Source organism: Scatophagus argus, chromosome 23, assembly GCF_020382885.2.
Source record: "Scatophagus argus isolate fScaArg1 chromosome 23, fScaArg1.pri, whole genome shotgun sequence".
NCBI lineage: Eukaryota > Metazoa > Chordata > Actinopteri > Scatophagidae > Scatophagus > Scatophagus argus.
The window spans coordinates 5,915,789-5,930,494 of record NC_058515.1 but is presented as its reverse complement, the minus strand read 5'-3'; the positions used below and the strand labels follow the sequence as shown (position 1 = coordinate 5,930,494).

General features: G+C 40.8%; 1 protein-coding gene across 1 annotated transcript in view; it reads left to right on the top strand.

Annotated features, from left to right (window-relative positions):
* Positions 1-14,706, top strand: part of plcb3 (phospholipase C, beta 3 (phosphatidylinositol-specific)) — a 40,211-nt gene continuing 25,505 nt past the window's right edge. The window contains exons 1-2 of the mRNA XM_046380345.1: positions 1-728; positions 12,765-12,851. Of these exons, the coding sequence (XP_046236301.1) occupies positions 630-728; positions 12,765-12,851 (186 nt within the window). The 5' untranslated portion in view covers positions 1-629. The remainder of the gene's footprint in view (positions 729-12,764; positions 12,852-14,706) is intronic.

Sequence of the window (14,706 nt, the reverse complement as noted above, 5' to 3'; positions counted from 1 at the left end):
TCATTCACTCAGCGCTATCTGACGCTGTCCTTCTCTCCTCTCGGAATCTTCTCTCTTTTTTTTCACAGAAATTAAAAAAAAAGGAGGAGGAGAGAAGAAGAAACGCGTTGGAGGCGACAGGAGAGAGAGAGAGAGAGAGGAAGCAGAGAAAGTTGGTTGAGGAGCAAGAGGGCGAGTGGAGAGAAGAGGGGTCGACCAGATGGGAGGAAGGAAGGAAAGGATCATTCTGCGGGCTCGAGTGCGCGATTAAAGGATACTGCATGAATAAACAAATATATGACTAAAAGGCTACAATAAAAGGAGGAATTTATAGGCGCGCTACCGCGTTGCGTGGACGCGGACGAGCCCGCGGCGGTGCGCGCTGAGACAGACAAGTTCTGTGCTTCTTGCTCTCTGGATTTTACTCCTCATGTTCTTCAAACTCTCGGTGAGCTTCGCAAACCTTTGAGGTCGGTGACCGAAAAACATTCCCTCCCCTCTGCCCTCCAATTAACTCTCTCCCCGGATAAAAGCAAAAGAAGCTCCGGGGGTGGAAGTGGAGGAAGGAAGAGCGTTTTGTTCCTTCCGAGGAGTCCAGCTCGCCGTAGCCGGGGTTTAGGCGTTGGCACCCGGGCAGGGAGTCCCTCGCCATGGCTGGGGCCAAGCCGGGAGTCCATGCGCTGCAGCTCAAACCCGTGTCCGTCCACGAAGAGCTGAAGAAAGGGGGCAAATTCGTCAAATGGGACGAGGTGAGAGTGACATGTTTGAAAGGTGTCGTCTTCGACATCAGCACTTAATACGTGTCGCTGTTTTGTTTGTTTTTATTTTGTTGTTTAAAGTGAAATAATCGGATCAGTGTACTGTTCCTCGCCCGCGAAGAGCTCCTGATGTGGTCCGCTTTGGTTAAAAGACAAAGAGACAGACAACATGAGACATGACACAGCCTGCTTTTGACAGTAGGCCCTCTGTTGTGAAGTGACACACCAGACTGGCGTGTGTGTGAGTTTGTGTGTGTCTTAGACATACACATACACAGACAGGGATAAGGTGTGTAGTGACGGTGCAGGTGTGTTCATATCCTCGAAGTCCCGCGCTGAGCACAGAAACCCACTTTATTTGCGAGTGTGTCTTAAGTAGACACTGTAGTAGAAAATTCCCCTTTAGTTGGCAGCAATGCTTGAATCTCTGTTTTGCGTTGTGTTGAATTCTTGTCAAGCCGGTTTTCCTCGGGCTCAGGTTTAGTTAAGACGCCCTCTTGCACCCTCATTCGCCTCTTTTTGTTGTTCTCCTTTTTCGCTCTCTCTTTCCCATTGGAGGATAAAGCACCTGTTTGAGTGGGCGTCGGTACAAGGTGCCTCTGTTTGAGGGATCTGGGAGCTTTGAGTGCATCTTAAACCGCAAACCAAACTCTGAAATATCACCCTTTAATAGGATGGTTAAATCTGAATAAACATGTTTATTGTGCATTTTGATTGTCCTCCTCTTTAAATCGCGTCAGCAGAAATGTTTGAATGACTTTTTTTCTGCTCTATTTTTCTTATGCGTATTCCTGCAGCGCAGTGTCTGGCAACCCTGACATGCGTCTGTCCATGTCATTGACCGTAATAATTATGTGGTGTGTGTGTGTGTGTTGAGGTTTTCTGAGACAGACTACAGGGCTATTCTGCAATCTTCTCCACCGAGAAAGCAGGCGTGTGTGTGTTCATGTGTCTAAGCGGCCATCAATGATTAACCGGACTGCTGGCTGATCTGACTCTAACAACAGGCCTGTGTCTTCCATTTGGAAATCCCTATGTTGGAGTTGCATACAAGTGTGTGTCCATACTTCCAATAAGTCAGGTGTCATAAGTGTACTTCACAAAAATGAGGTCAGGCGTGGTGTTGACACTTGTACGTTTATACACACACACACACACACACACAAGAAAACCAGACAACACAACACAAACAACTTTTTAGCAACAAAGGATGTGATGTGTGTGTGCTCACATGTGTGTGTCTGGCCCTCGAAGAAGGGTCTTGTCACGCAAACAGTGAATACCATGTCCTTTTGATTTCCTTTCCTTCTCTGCCTCTCTCTTTTGCTCTCTTTCTCTCAAAGGGAATTCCCAGGAAATGGTTATGCTAGTGATTAAGTGTGTGAACAGTCGAAAACATGTGCATGCTCTCTTTTTGTCTGTCTTCTTACACCCCCCCCCCCCCCCCAAGCAGCACAACCATTTGCTGTTTCCCACTAAAATCAACAAATGAATTATGTGGAATAAAGAGACAAAAAGTGGTAGAGATGGTACGGATTCAATATGCAGAAAATTAAGTCTACCTGGTTAGACTAGACATTACAAAGTGTACAGCTGAGTAAAATCCATAAACCTGCAAGAGAAATGGTGAAATTTAAAAAGAGCTGTCCCAGGGTTTATTCAGTGCAGTTATTCAGCCAATCCTGTAATCCTGATTCATGAGATGGAGTCCAAAGCTTCCATAAATTCTGACTGTATGTATTACAAAAACCTCTACTTGGCCTGAAGTTACAAGAAGCTCACATAGGAAACTGTATATCCTTCAGTTTTGTCCCTGAAGGCCATCTTGCAGATTTCCTTCTAAATCCAAAATGTAAAACTCTGCGTTAAGACAACTAAAAGCAACCTGTTGTCCAAGTTGTGACTGAATTAATGGCAAAACGCTGTTTTAGTCAGTCAGTCATCTGGACTCTTCTTAGGACATCAGACGGTGCTGAAACAATCACTTATTTGATTGTTGATTCAGGAAAATTAACTGCAAAGATTTTTTTAAATATAATTGATTGGTTGTTTAAGTTATTTATTTAGGTAAAATGCTGTGTGGTTCCTGCTTTGCAAATGTGATTATTTGCTGCTTTTCTCTGTTCTCTATCATTACATAGTAAATGTCTTAGGGTGTTGGCCTATGAGTCAACTTAAAGATGCAGGGAAATAGTTAGGCAATAGTTTTCAGTTTATTTTTCTTTCATTTTTAGAGCTAAACTATTCATGAATCAGTCGGTGATGACAATAATCAGGACCTGCACCCACAGTGCAGTTATCCAGTTCACATGCAGTAGTAATCCTGTTCAGTGAGGCAGGCTTCACACCTTCTAATAATCCTGTCTCCACTGTCACAAAACGCTGCCTCTTCCTGTCCCGCAACTTGTCAGAAATATTGAAGAAAGGGAATATTTCCCTGTTTCTTGTCAAATTCTTAGTATAAATAAAGTGTAAAGGCAAGACTGTCTGAAAGTGAAGACTGTCTTGATGGCCGCCTTATTTGCTTAGTTTTGTCACCGTTTATCCCAAAATTGCTCCATTAATGACTTGTATAGTTCCCTGGGCTCTGTCTGTTCAACTACATTTTATTTTTTTATTTTATTTATTATTATATAACTCTCAGAAATTCTCGAGATGTATTATCTCTTTTAAGAGTGAAATCCAGTCAAAAGTGTATCACAGATTCACGTAAAAAAAAATAGGAAAAAGTTTCTCACATAGCACAGGAGAGGCATAAAGGGAAGAGCTTGACTATTTAAAACATTTTGATTCTTCTGGTGTTTGAAATCCTGGTATGTATCACAGTTTTCCCAAATCTTTTAAATTATTAATTTTTTTTTTAATTATTAATTAAAGTTCAGAAGAGACATTTGGGATGCTGAAGGTCATCCATTTCTAGTTAAGCAGGACTGGTTCTGTTCCACAGGAAACAAAAGAAACATACCCAAGTTGTGCTACAGAAACAATTGAACCACCAGTAGCAGTTGGTTTTGTGCCCACAGTGAATTGTTTAGAGTTCGTCAGTGTTAATATTAAAGATGTTAATGTTGATATCCTGGACATTAGACATGGGTAATGATAATTAATAATGATAGTTTGGAGCAGGAAAAAACTGATGTATGATTAATCCCACCCCTTCAGTGAATGCTCCACAGCCATCAGCTGTTATAGGAGCAGGTTTCTGTGGACCGCGATTGTTTAAAAGGCGTTGATTAATTGTCTGAACTGATTAATGATTGCAGCTAATCTATAAAAGAGCTGCTTGTCTCAAAACAGTGCTCAGAAATAATGGTCTCCTGGTTTACACATGGTTTATTTTAGTGTCAGTGATGTTGACCAATGAGCTACTGCCTCAAAAACTTGGCGTATTCCTTTAAGGTCTTAGTAAAGTGAGAAAAGAATTAGGACACGGACACACACACACACACACACACACACACACACACACACACTGACAAAGTGCCTGAGGGCAGTGCGGTGTGTTTACATAAAAACCCCACTTTTGACCCCACCCCTCTCTTTTCGACCTCTTCCTTATCCCTGTGTCCACCCTCCGCATGTCTTATTTCTTCTCCTGCTCCCCTTTTCCCTCCATCACATCCCTTCATCCTGTCTCTTTCTGTCTTTGCTTTCCAGTCTTGCACTCATCTGTCACTGAGCTGCTGCTGTCGTCTCCTGTCAAAACGCACACACACACACAGACTCATGCGGGGGGGGGGTGCATTCCAAATTGACCATTTTTCTTCTGTGTTTCAGTTTATGTACACACATGTGCTCAAATTTGTGTGTGCGTGTGCGCATGTGTGGTTGTTTTGTTGTGTGTGTGTGTGTTCCATGTTGAATGACTTCCTGTTCAAGCTTGTTGTAAGACTCCAGAGTCAAACCATTTTCCTTCTCGCTCTCCCTCCCTCCCTCCCTCCCTCTGCTGCTGCTCCGCCCTCTGCAGTCCGGCCACAATTCAATTTAACTGAATTCTGACTGGAATTCAGTTAAAATTCCTCCTAAACAACCAATTAAACAAACGGAGACAGACAGCTTGTCTACAAAGCAGATCGGCTCGTTGCCAGAATGTTGTCAAGTGCCTTGATACAAATCCGAAAAGGACACAGAAGTCAAATAATCGTCTTTATGCCTAATATTAGCGTTTGCCTCCTTTGCACAGTGTTTCCAGCTTTCGTTCAGATGGATGATATTTGCACCTGGTATTCAAACACACTTCCACTGTTCCTTTTCCCTGTGTATTATGTGCCTTTGCGTGTGTATTCTTTTAACAGGCACAAACTAAGATTTTATAGAGTATAATCACTCCTACATGTTTTCCTATGGGAAAACATGCCCTTTTTGGAGTTGTATTTTTATGTTCACATTGAGCAATTAACAAGCAAACCATGGTTTTTAAACAAAGTCACATGGGATCAGTAGTTGCTCATTAATTGGACAGAATTTTGGGATTCTTGTAAGATTTGGGGTTTTGGCTCCAGCTCCAAATGCCTGTAACTTGGGCAAAGTATGATGTGTCATAAACCACTTCGAAGTTTCTTCCTGTAGTGTGGTTGGGATTATTTTGTCAGAGTGTATAGACTACTCTGCACTTCATTTAGACAGACTCAGAGGTATATTACTGCAACAGCTACAGACACTTTAAAGCTACTGTTGTCCTCAGTATTTATCAGTACTGTACTGTCAAACTGAACCGACTGCAGCTGTTATAACCACCTCACCCTAAAGATACTCTCAAATGCCTGGATTTTCACTGAGCCATGCATGAAAGTTTATATCACTCGTGTAGTTGGTTGAAAACAGCCAGATTGCTTTCTCAACTGCCATTTGAGTGTGATTCGAATGTTTTTCAGCGTATCTGAACTTATGGTCTATCAAGCTGTTGCAGACGCTAATGATGGTTGTAAAAGGAACTCAGTTTGCTTCTTCACTTTCTGGATGATAGTTAGGAGAGAGGACTCAAACTAAAAACTTGTTTTATAGCAATATAACACCCAGATTTAATTTTGCATATGTCACACTCTATGTTACAAACTAGCAACTGCTAGACTGAAAAAGGCTCACTGTTTCCCAAAATCGGAGTATTTCAAAATCGGAGTATTTCTTAAAATGTAAGACTGTTGGTTTAAGTTTGCCTTCATCATCTTTATTATCACTTTGGTGATTCAAAGAAATCAAATGCTGCCTTATGTCTTATTCTAAATCAGATACACATTTACTCAGCAGTTTTCTGGGATGTAATGACAGAAATTTTGATATTAGCGATAGCGAAGTTTTCCACAAAATGTTATTGTCTTTTCTTTCAGGAATTGTCTCAAACTTTCTCTCCATCACCACCATCTGCATTGCTCTTACAAGACTGCATTTTCCTTCAGCAGTTGTTGAAAATTGATCTTTTCACAGTGAAACACACACCAGGTGAACCCTGCTATAAATTTTCTTCCTGTAAATTTTTTCCCCTGCATGTTCAGACTTGGCCAGCAGCTCCTTTCCTTCATCTTATTTTTTGCCCCTGCTTGGCTTATGCCTGTTCTCACCCAATTTCATACCATGAAAGAAAAAAACATACTGGCCTCGAATGATCCTTCCCCTCCTTCAGTAAGTTAAATCAGAAAAATATTTCCAGAACAGCTGTGTCAGTGTTCACTGTTACATTGGCCCTGTGTGATGTGCTGAAAGTCCTAACACAAGCTGGTTTTCATAACTGTGACATTACTTCAGAATGAAATTGTTTCTATCCTTAGAAACAAGCAGAGGTGCTGTGTCATTGTGACCTTATGGGAAATCACAGTTGGCTCCAGCAGTTGTTCTTGTGTGCCAGTATATTTTCAGAAAGTGGATGCCTTGGTTTAGAATTAGATGGATGAACGGAAGCAACAAGCCACAAATTGTCATTATCAGATAGCAAAGGGGGAAATGTTTGGGAGATGAAAGTGGGAGACAGGGAGTAGTAGGAGGAGGAGGAAACACAGGCTCATATGAAGGTTTGACACCATGCCGAGAAACACTGCTGACATCCTGACACAATGGTGAGAAGCAAGGGATGGATGGATGGATCGAGAGAGGGAGGTGGAAGGTCAACCATAGCCACATGTGAAGTGTGTGACTGACATCTGAATTGCCCCCCACCCCCATTCATTCTGGTGATAATGTGGCTCTTGTTGCCTGCACATGTAATCTCACAGCCTGTGTGCATCTTATATTTGATCTTTTCCCCATTCATTCTTTTGTTATCTTTCCACCACTCGCTCTTCCTCCTCCTTTTTGTCTCTGTCTGCTTCCTGTCTGCTTTGCTTTCGTTTCCTTTCTATCTGCTACTTTTATCTCGCCTTCACTTCTGAGTTCTTTCTTTTCTTTAATATCCAGTATGCCAGTATGTTTCTCGTCAGTTGCTTCCCTCCTTGAGATGCTATAGCTCACAAGCTCAAAGAATCATCAGTGATAACACATCGTCATCTTACAGTACTGTACTGGTTTTCTTGTTCAGTTTGACAATGACGGTTTCCTGCTATAAAAAACTGGAGTGCACTGCAACATGAAACACCTCCAGAAATCCAATATTGTAATAGGAAGATTTTACGTTGCATCCTCTTCCGATGTCCGAATCAGGGAGGATTACAACCCCAACATTACCGGCCACTACGTGCTGTGAGGAGGACTTCGGTGCAGGAGAATTTGATACTTCTAATTGGATAAAATCTGAAAACTTGATGTAACCTGTATGCACTGGGGTATTGTTCAGAAGGTAGAGCATGGCATTACCATTGGCAGGGTTAGCAGCTCATTTCCTGAGTAGATGTTCTATCAGATGAAGGTAAAATGACCCCAGTGGTGAAACTGGGTGGTGCAAGCGCCTGAAAACAGAATATGTTTAGTGCGTGCATGGAGAGTAATACAAGAAAATCTGTTTTCATAAATACAGCTACAATTATGCTAAATATTGTCTTGACTGACTTGTTAGTTTCTTTTTTCTGTACTTGTTTTGTAGTTGTTTCATAGCTCATTTTACCTACCTGTCCCCACTCCTCCCTCTTTCCTCTCTTCTCTTTTGAGTCCAAAGGTTACCTACTGTCATCAACTTTTGCCATATTGGCAAAGCAGCAGCTCAAACACACTCATATAAACCTCCCTCTTTCTCACACCACTCCTGTTAGCTGTTGCTGAACACACACATGCAGAGTACAGCAGACCAAAGGTACACTTGGAGCAGTTACTTTTATTGGTTACCGACTAACGGCTTTGTCCTGAATCGCATTGTACATTACACACACATACTTTAATTTGCGATATGAGTGGCAGAATAGGTGTGGGTTTGTCTTTCTACATGTGTATTCCCTTAGAGATGGTGATTTATCAAGAGGGGCTCATTAGCTGGTGTCTGTCCAGGCTCAGAGGGTGGTCCTTACACTGTGTGTGTGTGTGTGTGTTTGTGTGTGTGTGTTTGACATTACGGTCAGGTAATGAGGGTGTTTGTCAGAGGGTCAGGACATTTGAGGGGATCTGCAGATAGAGACGTTGATTTCAGTCAATTAACTAGGCATTGAAAAGGAAACAAAGTAATTGAGAGAGAGTGAGTGAATCCAAGGGATGATTGGCATGGAGAGAAAGATAGACATGAAAGAATGAAGAGAAGGGAAGGAAGCTAGACTTTAGAGGGTTTCTACATATGGTGGATAATTATGGAGTGGTCCAATTATAGACCTACCACCCACTCTGACACAGAAAAACACACCATAGCGTGCATGTTTATTGCAAGCAAGGTGTGTGTGTGTGGAGGGCATGCACTAATGATTTCCTGCTTGAGGAGCTAGGGCATTTTTATAGGGCAGATACAATGACCTTGAACAAGAAGAAGTTCATAAAAGCAATAAATGACTATTTTGGGTATCATTAACCTGTTGGTTATTTAGATTAATCATTCAATCCATAAGAGTTAAGAAAATAGTGAAAACAAAGACCATTGCAATTTTGGCAATGTGTTCGAAATGCAAAGATATTCAAATTTCAATCAGAAAGTTTGATTTAAAAGAATAATTGATAGAAAGAGATGGACAAAGAGGAGTTTGACAAATGTGCATGTGTGGAAAGCAGCACTAGAAATCAACTACCAAAACTCAGCAGGCATAACATGCAAATATACCAGACCACAATTGTGTGTGTGTGTGTGTGTTCAGCCTCCTGTCTGTGAGGCTTGAAAGTTACATGTGAGATGCTGTATTAATGGTCACATGAGCCTATAGATCACATTCCTTTGGGTAAATGTGTATATGTGCGTTTGTATGAGTCATCCCAACGGAATTCCCCATCTGCTGTGTAGCAGTACTGTATATTGACACTGGATATATCTAGTTGAAGTCGAGAGAGAATAAAGGGTTACAAAGGTAAAGAGAAGACAAGAACAGTTAAGAAATGGCTCAAACACACCATCAACCAAATCCTAAAAAAGAAGGCACGGTGTTGGCCTTATTCCTGCAGATGCACACGGGATGGGCAGCTACGGCACTTTTGTATCTAAAACTGACCTCAGTACAGTGGACTTCCATGTACTAACCAGTACTGCTCTGATTTGGCAAAAAGCTCCAGTTTGGCCCAGTTGTTTGCCACACCCAAAACAAACTGAATGTAGCAACCATAGTGTACCAGTGACAGCCACTGCTGTGTCTACACCATCTCTATGTTTTAGATGTAGATTTTGACATGTTGACACTTTTTTGGTACATCTGCTGATGTGTATGGGATTGGATGAGGGATTCAAGTTTAATATATTCTGAGTCTGACAGAGAATAATGAACTGTAGACACTAAAGGGTCAAGGCAAAGTTCTGTTACATCTGCAGCTATTGAATCATTAGTAATATTGTCACACACACATACTGAAGAAGATATGATGACTTCTACCTCTCTAGTGCAATTTTGTTATCTATTTTTAAATGAACTATTTTAGTCATATGGTGTATAGTGTTACAGCACCCTTAAGAATCTGCAGTACAGTTTAAGTGTTGGATGCTCTTAGCAGTGAACTGGTATTTACCCATGACCAAACACGTGCATATATGTTTTATGTCAGGCATTTTGTTTTGCAAATGGTCATCAGTAGATGCTTTTAACAGAAGGTATATTTGCCTCTCCTTATAAGGATGGAGCTTGGTTATGTTTTCAGCACTCTGGCTGAAGGTTTTTAGACATGACTCTTTGTATTGTTTTTTTCCTGATGTTGTCTCAGAAAATCCAACCCAGCAGACAAAAGATAAACAAACACGAGCTGTCATGGCTGCAGATATGCAAGCTTAGGCTTCGCTGCAAGTTAAAGAACTGTTCAGTTTTCAGTGAAAAGCACAACTGACATCAGGTCACAGCCTTAAGATGGAAATCACAGCGTGAAATTGGAGTTGTACAGTTTTCCACAAGTTCCAGTAAGTAAACACAGGTCACAAGTTCAGTAATTTATAGTGATGTGCTGGCCTCATATTTGAGGTTAATCTGTAAGTTAAGATGTCATTCTGTCATTCTTATAGGAAAACAAAGGAACAAATCCTAGCAACTTCACAGCTCAGAGTATCAATGTAACTCTAAGCTAGGAATGCCCACTTTCAAGATGCTACATTTACTGCTGCTTATTAAACTCCTTTTGCATGCCCTTCTTCTCTTCCTGACTTTTTGTTTCTTTTTTCTTTTTCAACCCTCACCCTTTCTTCTAATCCCACTCCTAACCATCTTCCTCCCACCGTACTCTGTCTGAAACCCTCTCACTTTTCCGACTGTCCTCTCCCCAATCCAAACATCAACCTCCTGCTAACTCTCTCTCTGTTAGCCGACCTTGGAGCCTAAACTCAAGGTATGATTAGTTTAAGATGTGCTAAAAAATGTACGTTTCCTGCGTGTGGGACACAATTTAAAACTAAGGAGACTTCAAGAAAGAAGACTTTGACATTTAGGGGGAATACACTTAATCACTTTCCTTTGAATAGAAATAGGTGCGAGATAGCTTTAGCATGTTTAGCTGTACATGAACATAAAATGTGAAAACGGGGAAACAGCAACATGGGATTATTGTGTGGTGGATTAATTCTTGGTTCAGTCACAAATTGTTGTCTTTACATTTATTGAATAATACATTATGTTAACTTTATGTTAACGTTTCCCTGCTAAGCTACACTAACCCACAGATATACAGATATAAGACTGCTGATGAACTTTTCATCCAACTCTCAGCAAGAAAGCGATTAAGTGTATTTCCCGACTGATTGCTTTCAAACGAATCACTGCGTGTTATTGTTAGTTACTGATTCGTGTGAGTAAAGAACAGCATAAGTTTTTCCAGTGCAATGCTTCAAAAATGGCATATAATTTTAATTTCGTAGTTGATCGTTATCATTTTCAGCAAGATTATTTTTTCTCTGGAGTTTTATCTTAATATGGTGTACAATATCCGTTTTTTATACATCACCTTGAGTTATTCTTTTTCTTTAGCACATACATAATTGAGGGTTGCTGTTTTTTGCAGTTTTTTTTATTGTTTTACAAACCTGTTTTACAAACTACCGGTTATTTAAGGCAAACATCATTATTGTGAGTATACATGAAGTCCTGTAAAGTCATAATCTAACATGATGTAATTTGCTTCTCTTTGGTATCCTACTTTATTTATGCCTCTGGGACATTGATTTGCCTCAGTTATTTTTATGCTCCGGTTGTGTTCATTGTTTGTCTGTTTGAAAGCAGGAAAGTTTTCTGTGGTTTGCCATACACATTTTTCTCTCTCCCTGCTCTCCCTTTTCCCATCTGATGGTGATGATGATGCTGATATTGATGCTCATGATGACATGGGTGCATGAGTCATCGGTCATTGCAATAACAAACAATCTGGATCATCAGTGTTGTTTCCCAAGATGTCTGGATGCTTTGCTTGCCTGTTGGACCAGAGTAGGAAAGCTTAACACTGTAATTACAGAGCCGGTAGCTGCGTGAGTGTGTGTTTGTGTGTAAGTGTGTGGTCATGGCATCCTGCGTATGACTCCATCATGATGACGCTAATGACATGTTGATGCAAACTCCTGTACCATCATTGTGCTACACATGGATGAGATTGTTATGCTGGCCATACTATTTCTTCTCCAGCAACGAAACAGCTGTTGCAAGGCACGTGCACACAAAGACGCAATATTCCTATCTGTCTACAATAACAGCAAGGCATCATAAAACAGCAAGTACAGTCACTGCTGCCATAAACGGTTCATTTCACATCACATAGTCCTTAATATAGTTCTTTTAGACTTGTGTGAAGAGAGTAGGTGTTGCATTACAGAAGTTAAGTTCTTAAGTTCTGCTGCTTTGGGAACAAATGTATACCCAAAATACTTCCAGATGTTACTTCTCAGGTAGTTTGGTGTCTTGCTTATCTATTCAACAGCACTGCTTGCTAGATTTCTTTTTTTCGGGTCAGACGGATGGTGCTTTTTTAGCAATGTTGAATGCTGGATCTACGTGGATTCCAATATATCCCTGCCGACTAAACATTTTTAACTCCTATTTGAATGATATTGCAAGAACCCCAAACCCCTACTTGTCAAGATAACTGGTCAAATGTAGGGAAATGACAGAATTGCAATTCAAACATTTTTCTCCCAACTCTTCAGTGTAGAGATCCATTCCTGGTTCGACTTTGACATACCATACTTTGAAGTCATGTGCACATAGTTTTCCTGTGCAACAAGGCATCACAGTGACATTTCAGGTACAATCAGCTTCAGTTGTACCTTTAAAATAAAGCAGTTTAGATAACATGGCTAAACTGAACCCTCGTGGTTTTTACTCAGGTCAGACTTATTGTAACAACAATGCTGTGTTCGAAGACATCAACATTAGTTCACTTTCTTTCTTCTCATTAGCTCTCTTTCTCTGTACTTGCAAACATGGGGTGTGTGTGTGTGTGTGCATGCATGTGAGAGGTGGCTTTTATTGTTTTGTGCTCAGCCTTCTAATGCTTCTATTTCTTTTTGTCGTCTAGGAGCCCAACAGCGGGCCCCCCACCCTGGTAACCCTGAAAGTCGACCCAGATGGATTCTTCCTCTACTGGATTCGAGTAGGACAAATGGTCTGTCACCCGTCTCACAAAATATTCACAAAAACACACATGATCAAACACAAATGGACCACTCTTGTTTACTTTCTGGCTGTTCTGCTGTCTTTCTAATCTGTGTTCTCCTCTCTCTTTGTGTTTCTTTGTCTCTTATCGTGGTTTTATCCAGTCCATTAGTTCAGCCAAAATGGCTTTCATCAATTTGTCCTGTTCTAGTTTGCCTCGTCTCTCTCTTGTTCTTCCTTCTTCCTGATGTCTTTGTGGTCCTCATCCTTTTAGCCCTGCACCTCTTTCACTCCATCCATCTGCACTGCTTCTAAGCCATTAGTTTAGTGATATTGTAATTAAGGAATTTAGCTGACGTAATTAGACAGAAGCAATAGGCAATGAGTCAGGAGCATGGAAGGCTTGGAGGTTTTGATTGTGGTTGCGGAGTACAGCTATATGAAATGTGTTGTTATTTGAATATTCATTTTAATTTCAAATTTTGATGATATTAATCTTGAGACATTTTCATAAACAAATCTGACCAACAAATACACAGCAACATACATGCACGGTATTTTTGTCTTCCTTCTTCACTACTTCATTTTAAGAATGTCTCCTCTCCATCTTGCTATTTTTCCTCGTTTCATCTGTGGACACACATACAGTATGTGTGTGTGTATATATATATATATATATCTGTGTGATGTTGGCCTGGTCAGAACATTTTGTGAGGCCTCTTGGATCAAATGACATTTCAGAGCTCAATTAGCCCCCCCCCCCATCTCATTCTGTGTTTTTATCCTTCCCTCTCTTACGTACTGTCCATCTTTTTATTTCTGGCTGTCTGTTTATCCAAAAGGCATGTATGGAATGACCTGTCGATAGCCAATACTATCACTATCACTGTATGTGTACATATCTGGGCCAGAGCACACGTCACCCTGCACATCTGCACGTATGTCAGCATGTGTTCATGCACTCACATAACACACAAATGCTTTAAATACTCATTTCATCTTGACGGCTTGCATGTGCCTGCACATGCGCGTGTCTATGTGTTATTGAGATAATAGGCCATTTGACGCCTGAGGTGCAGCTGTGACATTGTTTAGCAAAGAGTCCGACTGTCAGTCATTGAATCTTTTCATATTGATGATGAAGCCACTCTACGCAAACGTCTGAAATCAGTTTAATAAAGAGACACGACTGGAAACAAGAGTTTGTTATAGTTGTCAGTTGTAGGGTGTGTGTGATTGCAGAAGCTCAGGTGACATTTTAAGCTGTGATATGTTTGCTTGCTTGTATCCATACAAATGACTCATTTTCACACAGCTACGTCAGATTTTATCTTGAAACTAAAACAATTCCCGTGTCAAAGCAACTTCCGGCAGCTTTCCTGGAAACGCTAGCAAAAAGCAGTGCCACTTCATTTGCCTTTTGTGCCCCAGTGTTTGTCTTCTCTTTCATTACTTACTTACTTGCTGCTTTTCATCTTTGTTGTTGTTGGCACGACTGGATTGCGGTCACTGTTCTTACTTCAGTAGCAGGAATGCTGCTCGCTGTTGGCCGCAACCGCAAAAAATAAAATACGCTTCAAAACAGACCACCCAGGCCAAAAAAGGGAAATGGTGGTATTTAGACTTGTAGAAACAGAGTGTGAGACTGGCAGTGACCATTAATGGTAGTTCATTTTTGTTATTTGAATGTCCAGAAAGTTATGTGTTGCTGCTTTAAAGGTTTTTTGCATACAGATTTTGTCAGTCATTACTATAGTGTTTTCGAACTGTACTTTCCAGAGATTATTTGTCAGTCAAATTGTGCGGCTGCTCTGACATCTGCTCCTTCACCTTTTCTGTGTAGTAAGTTTCTACACTGACACAGG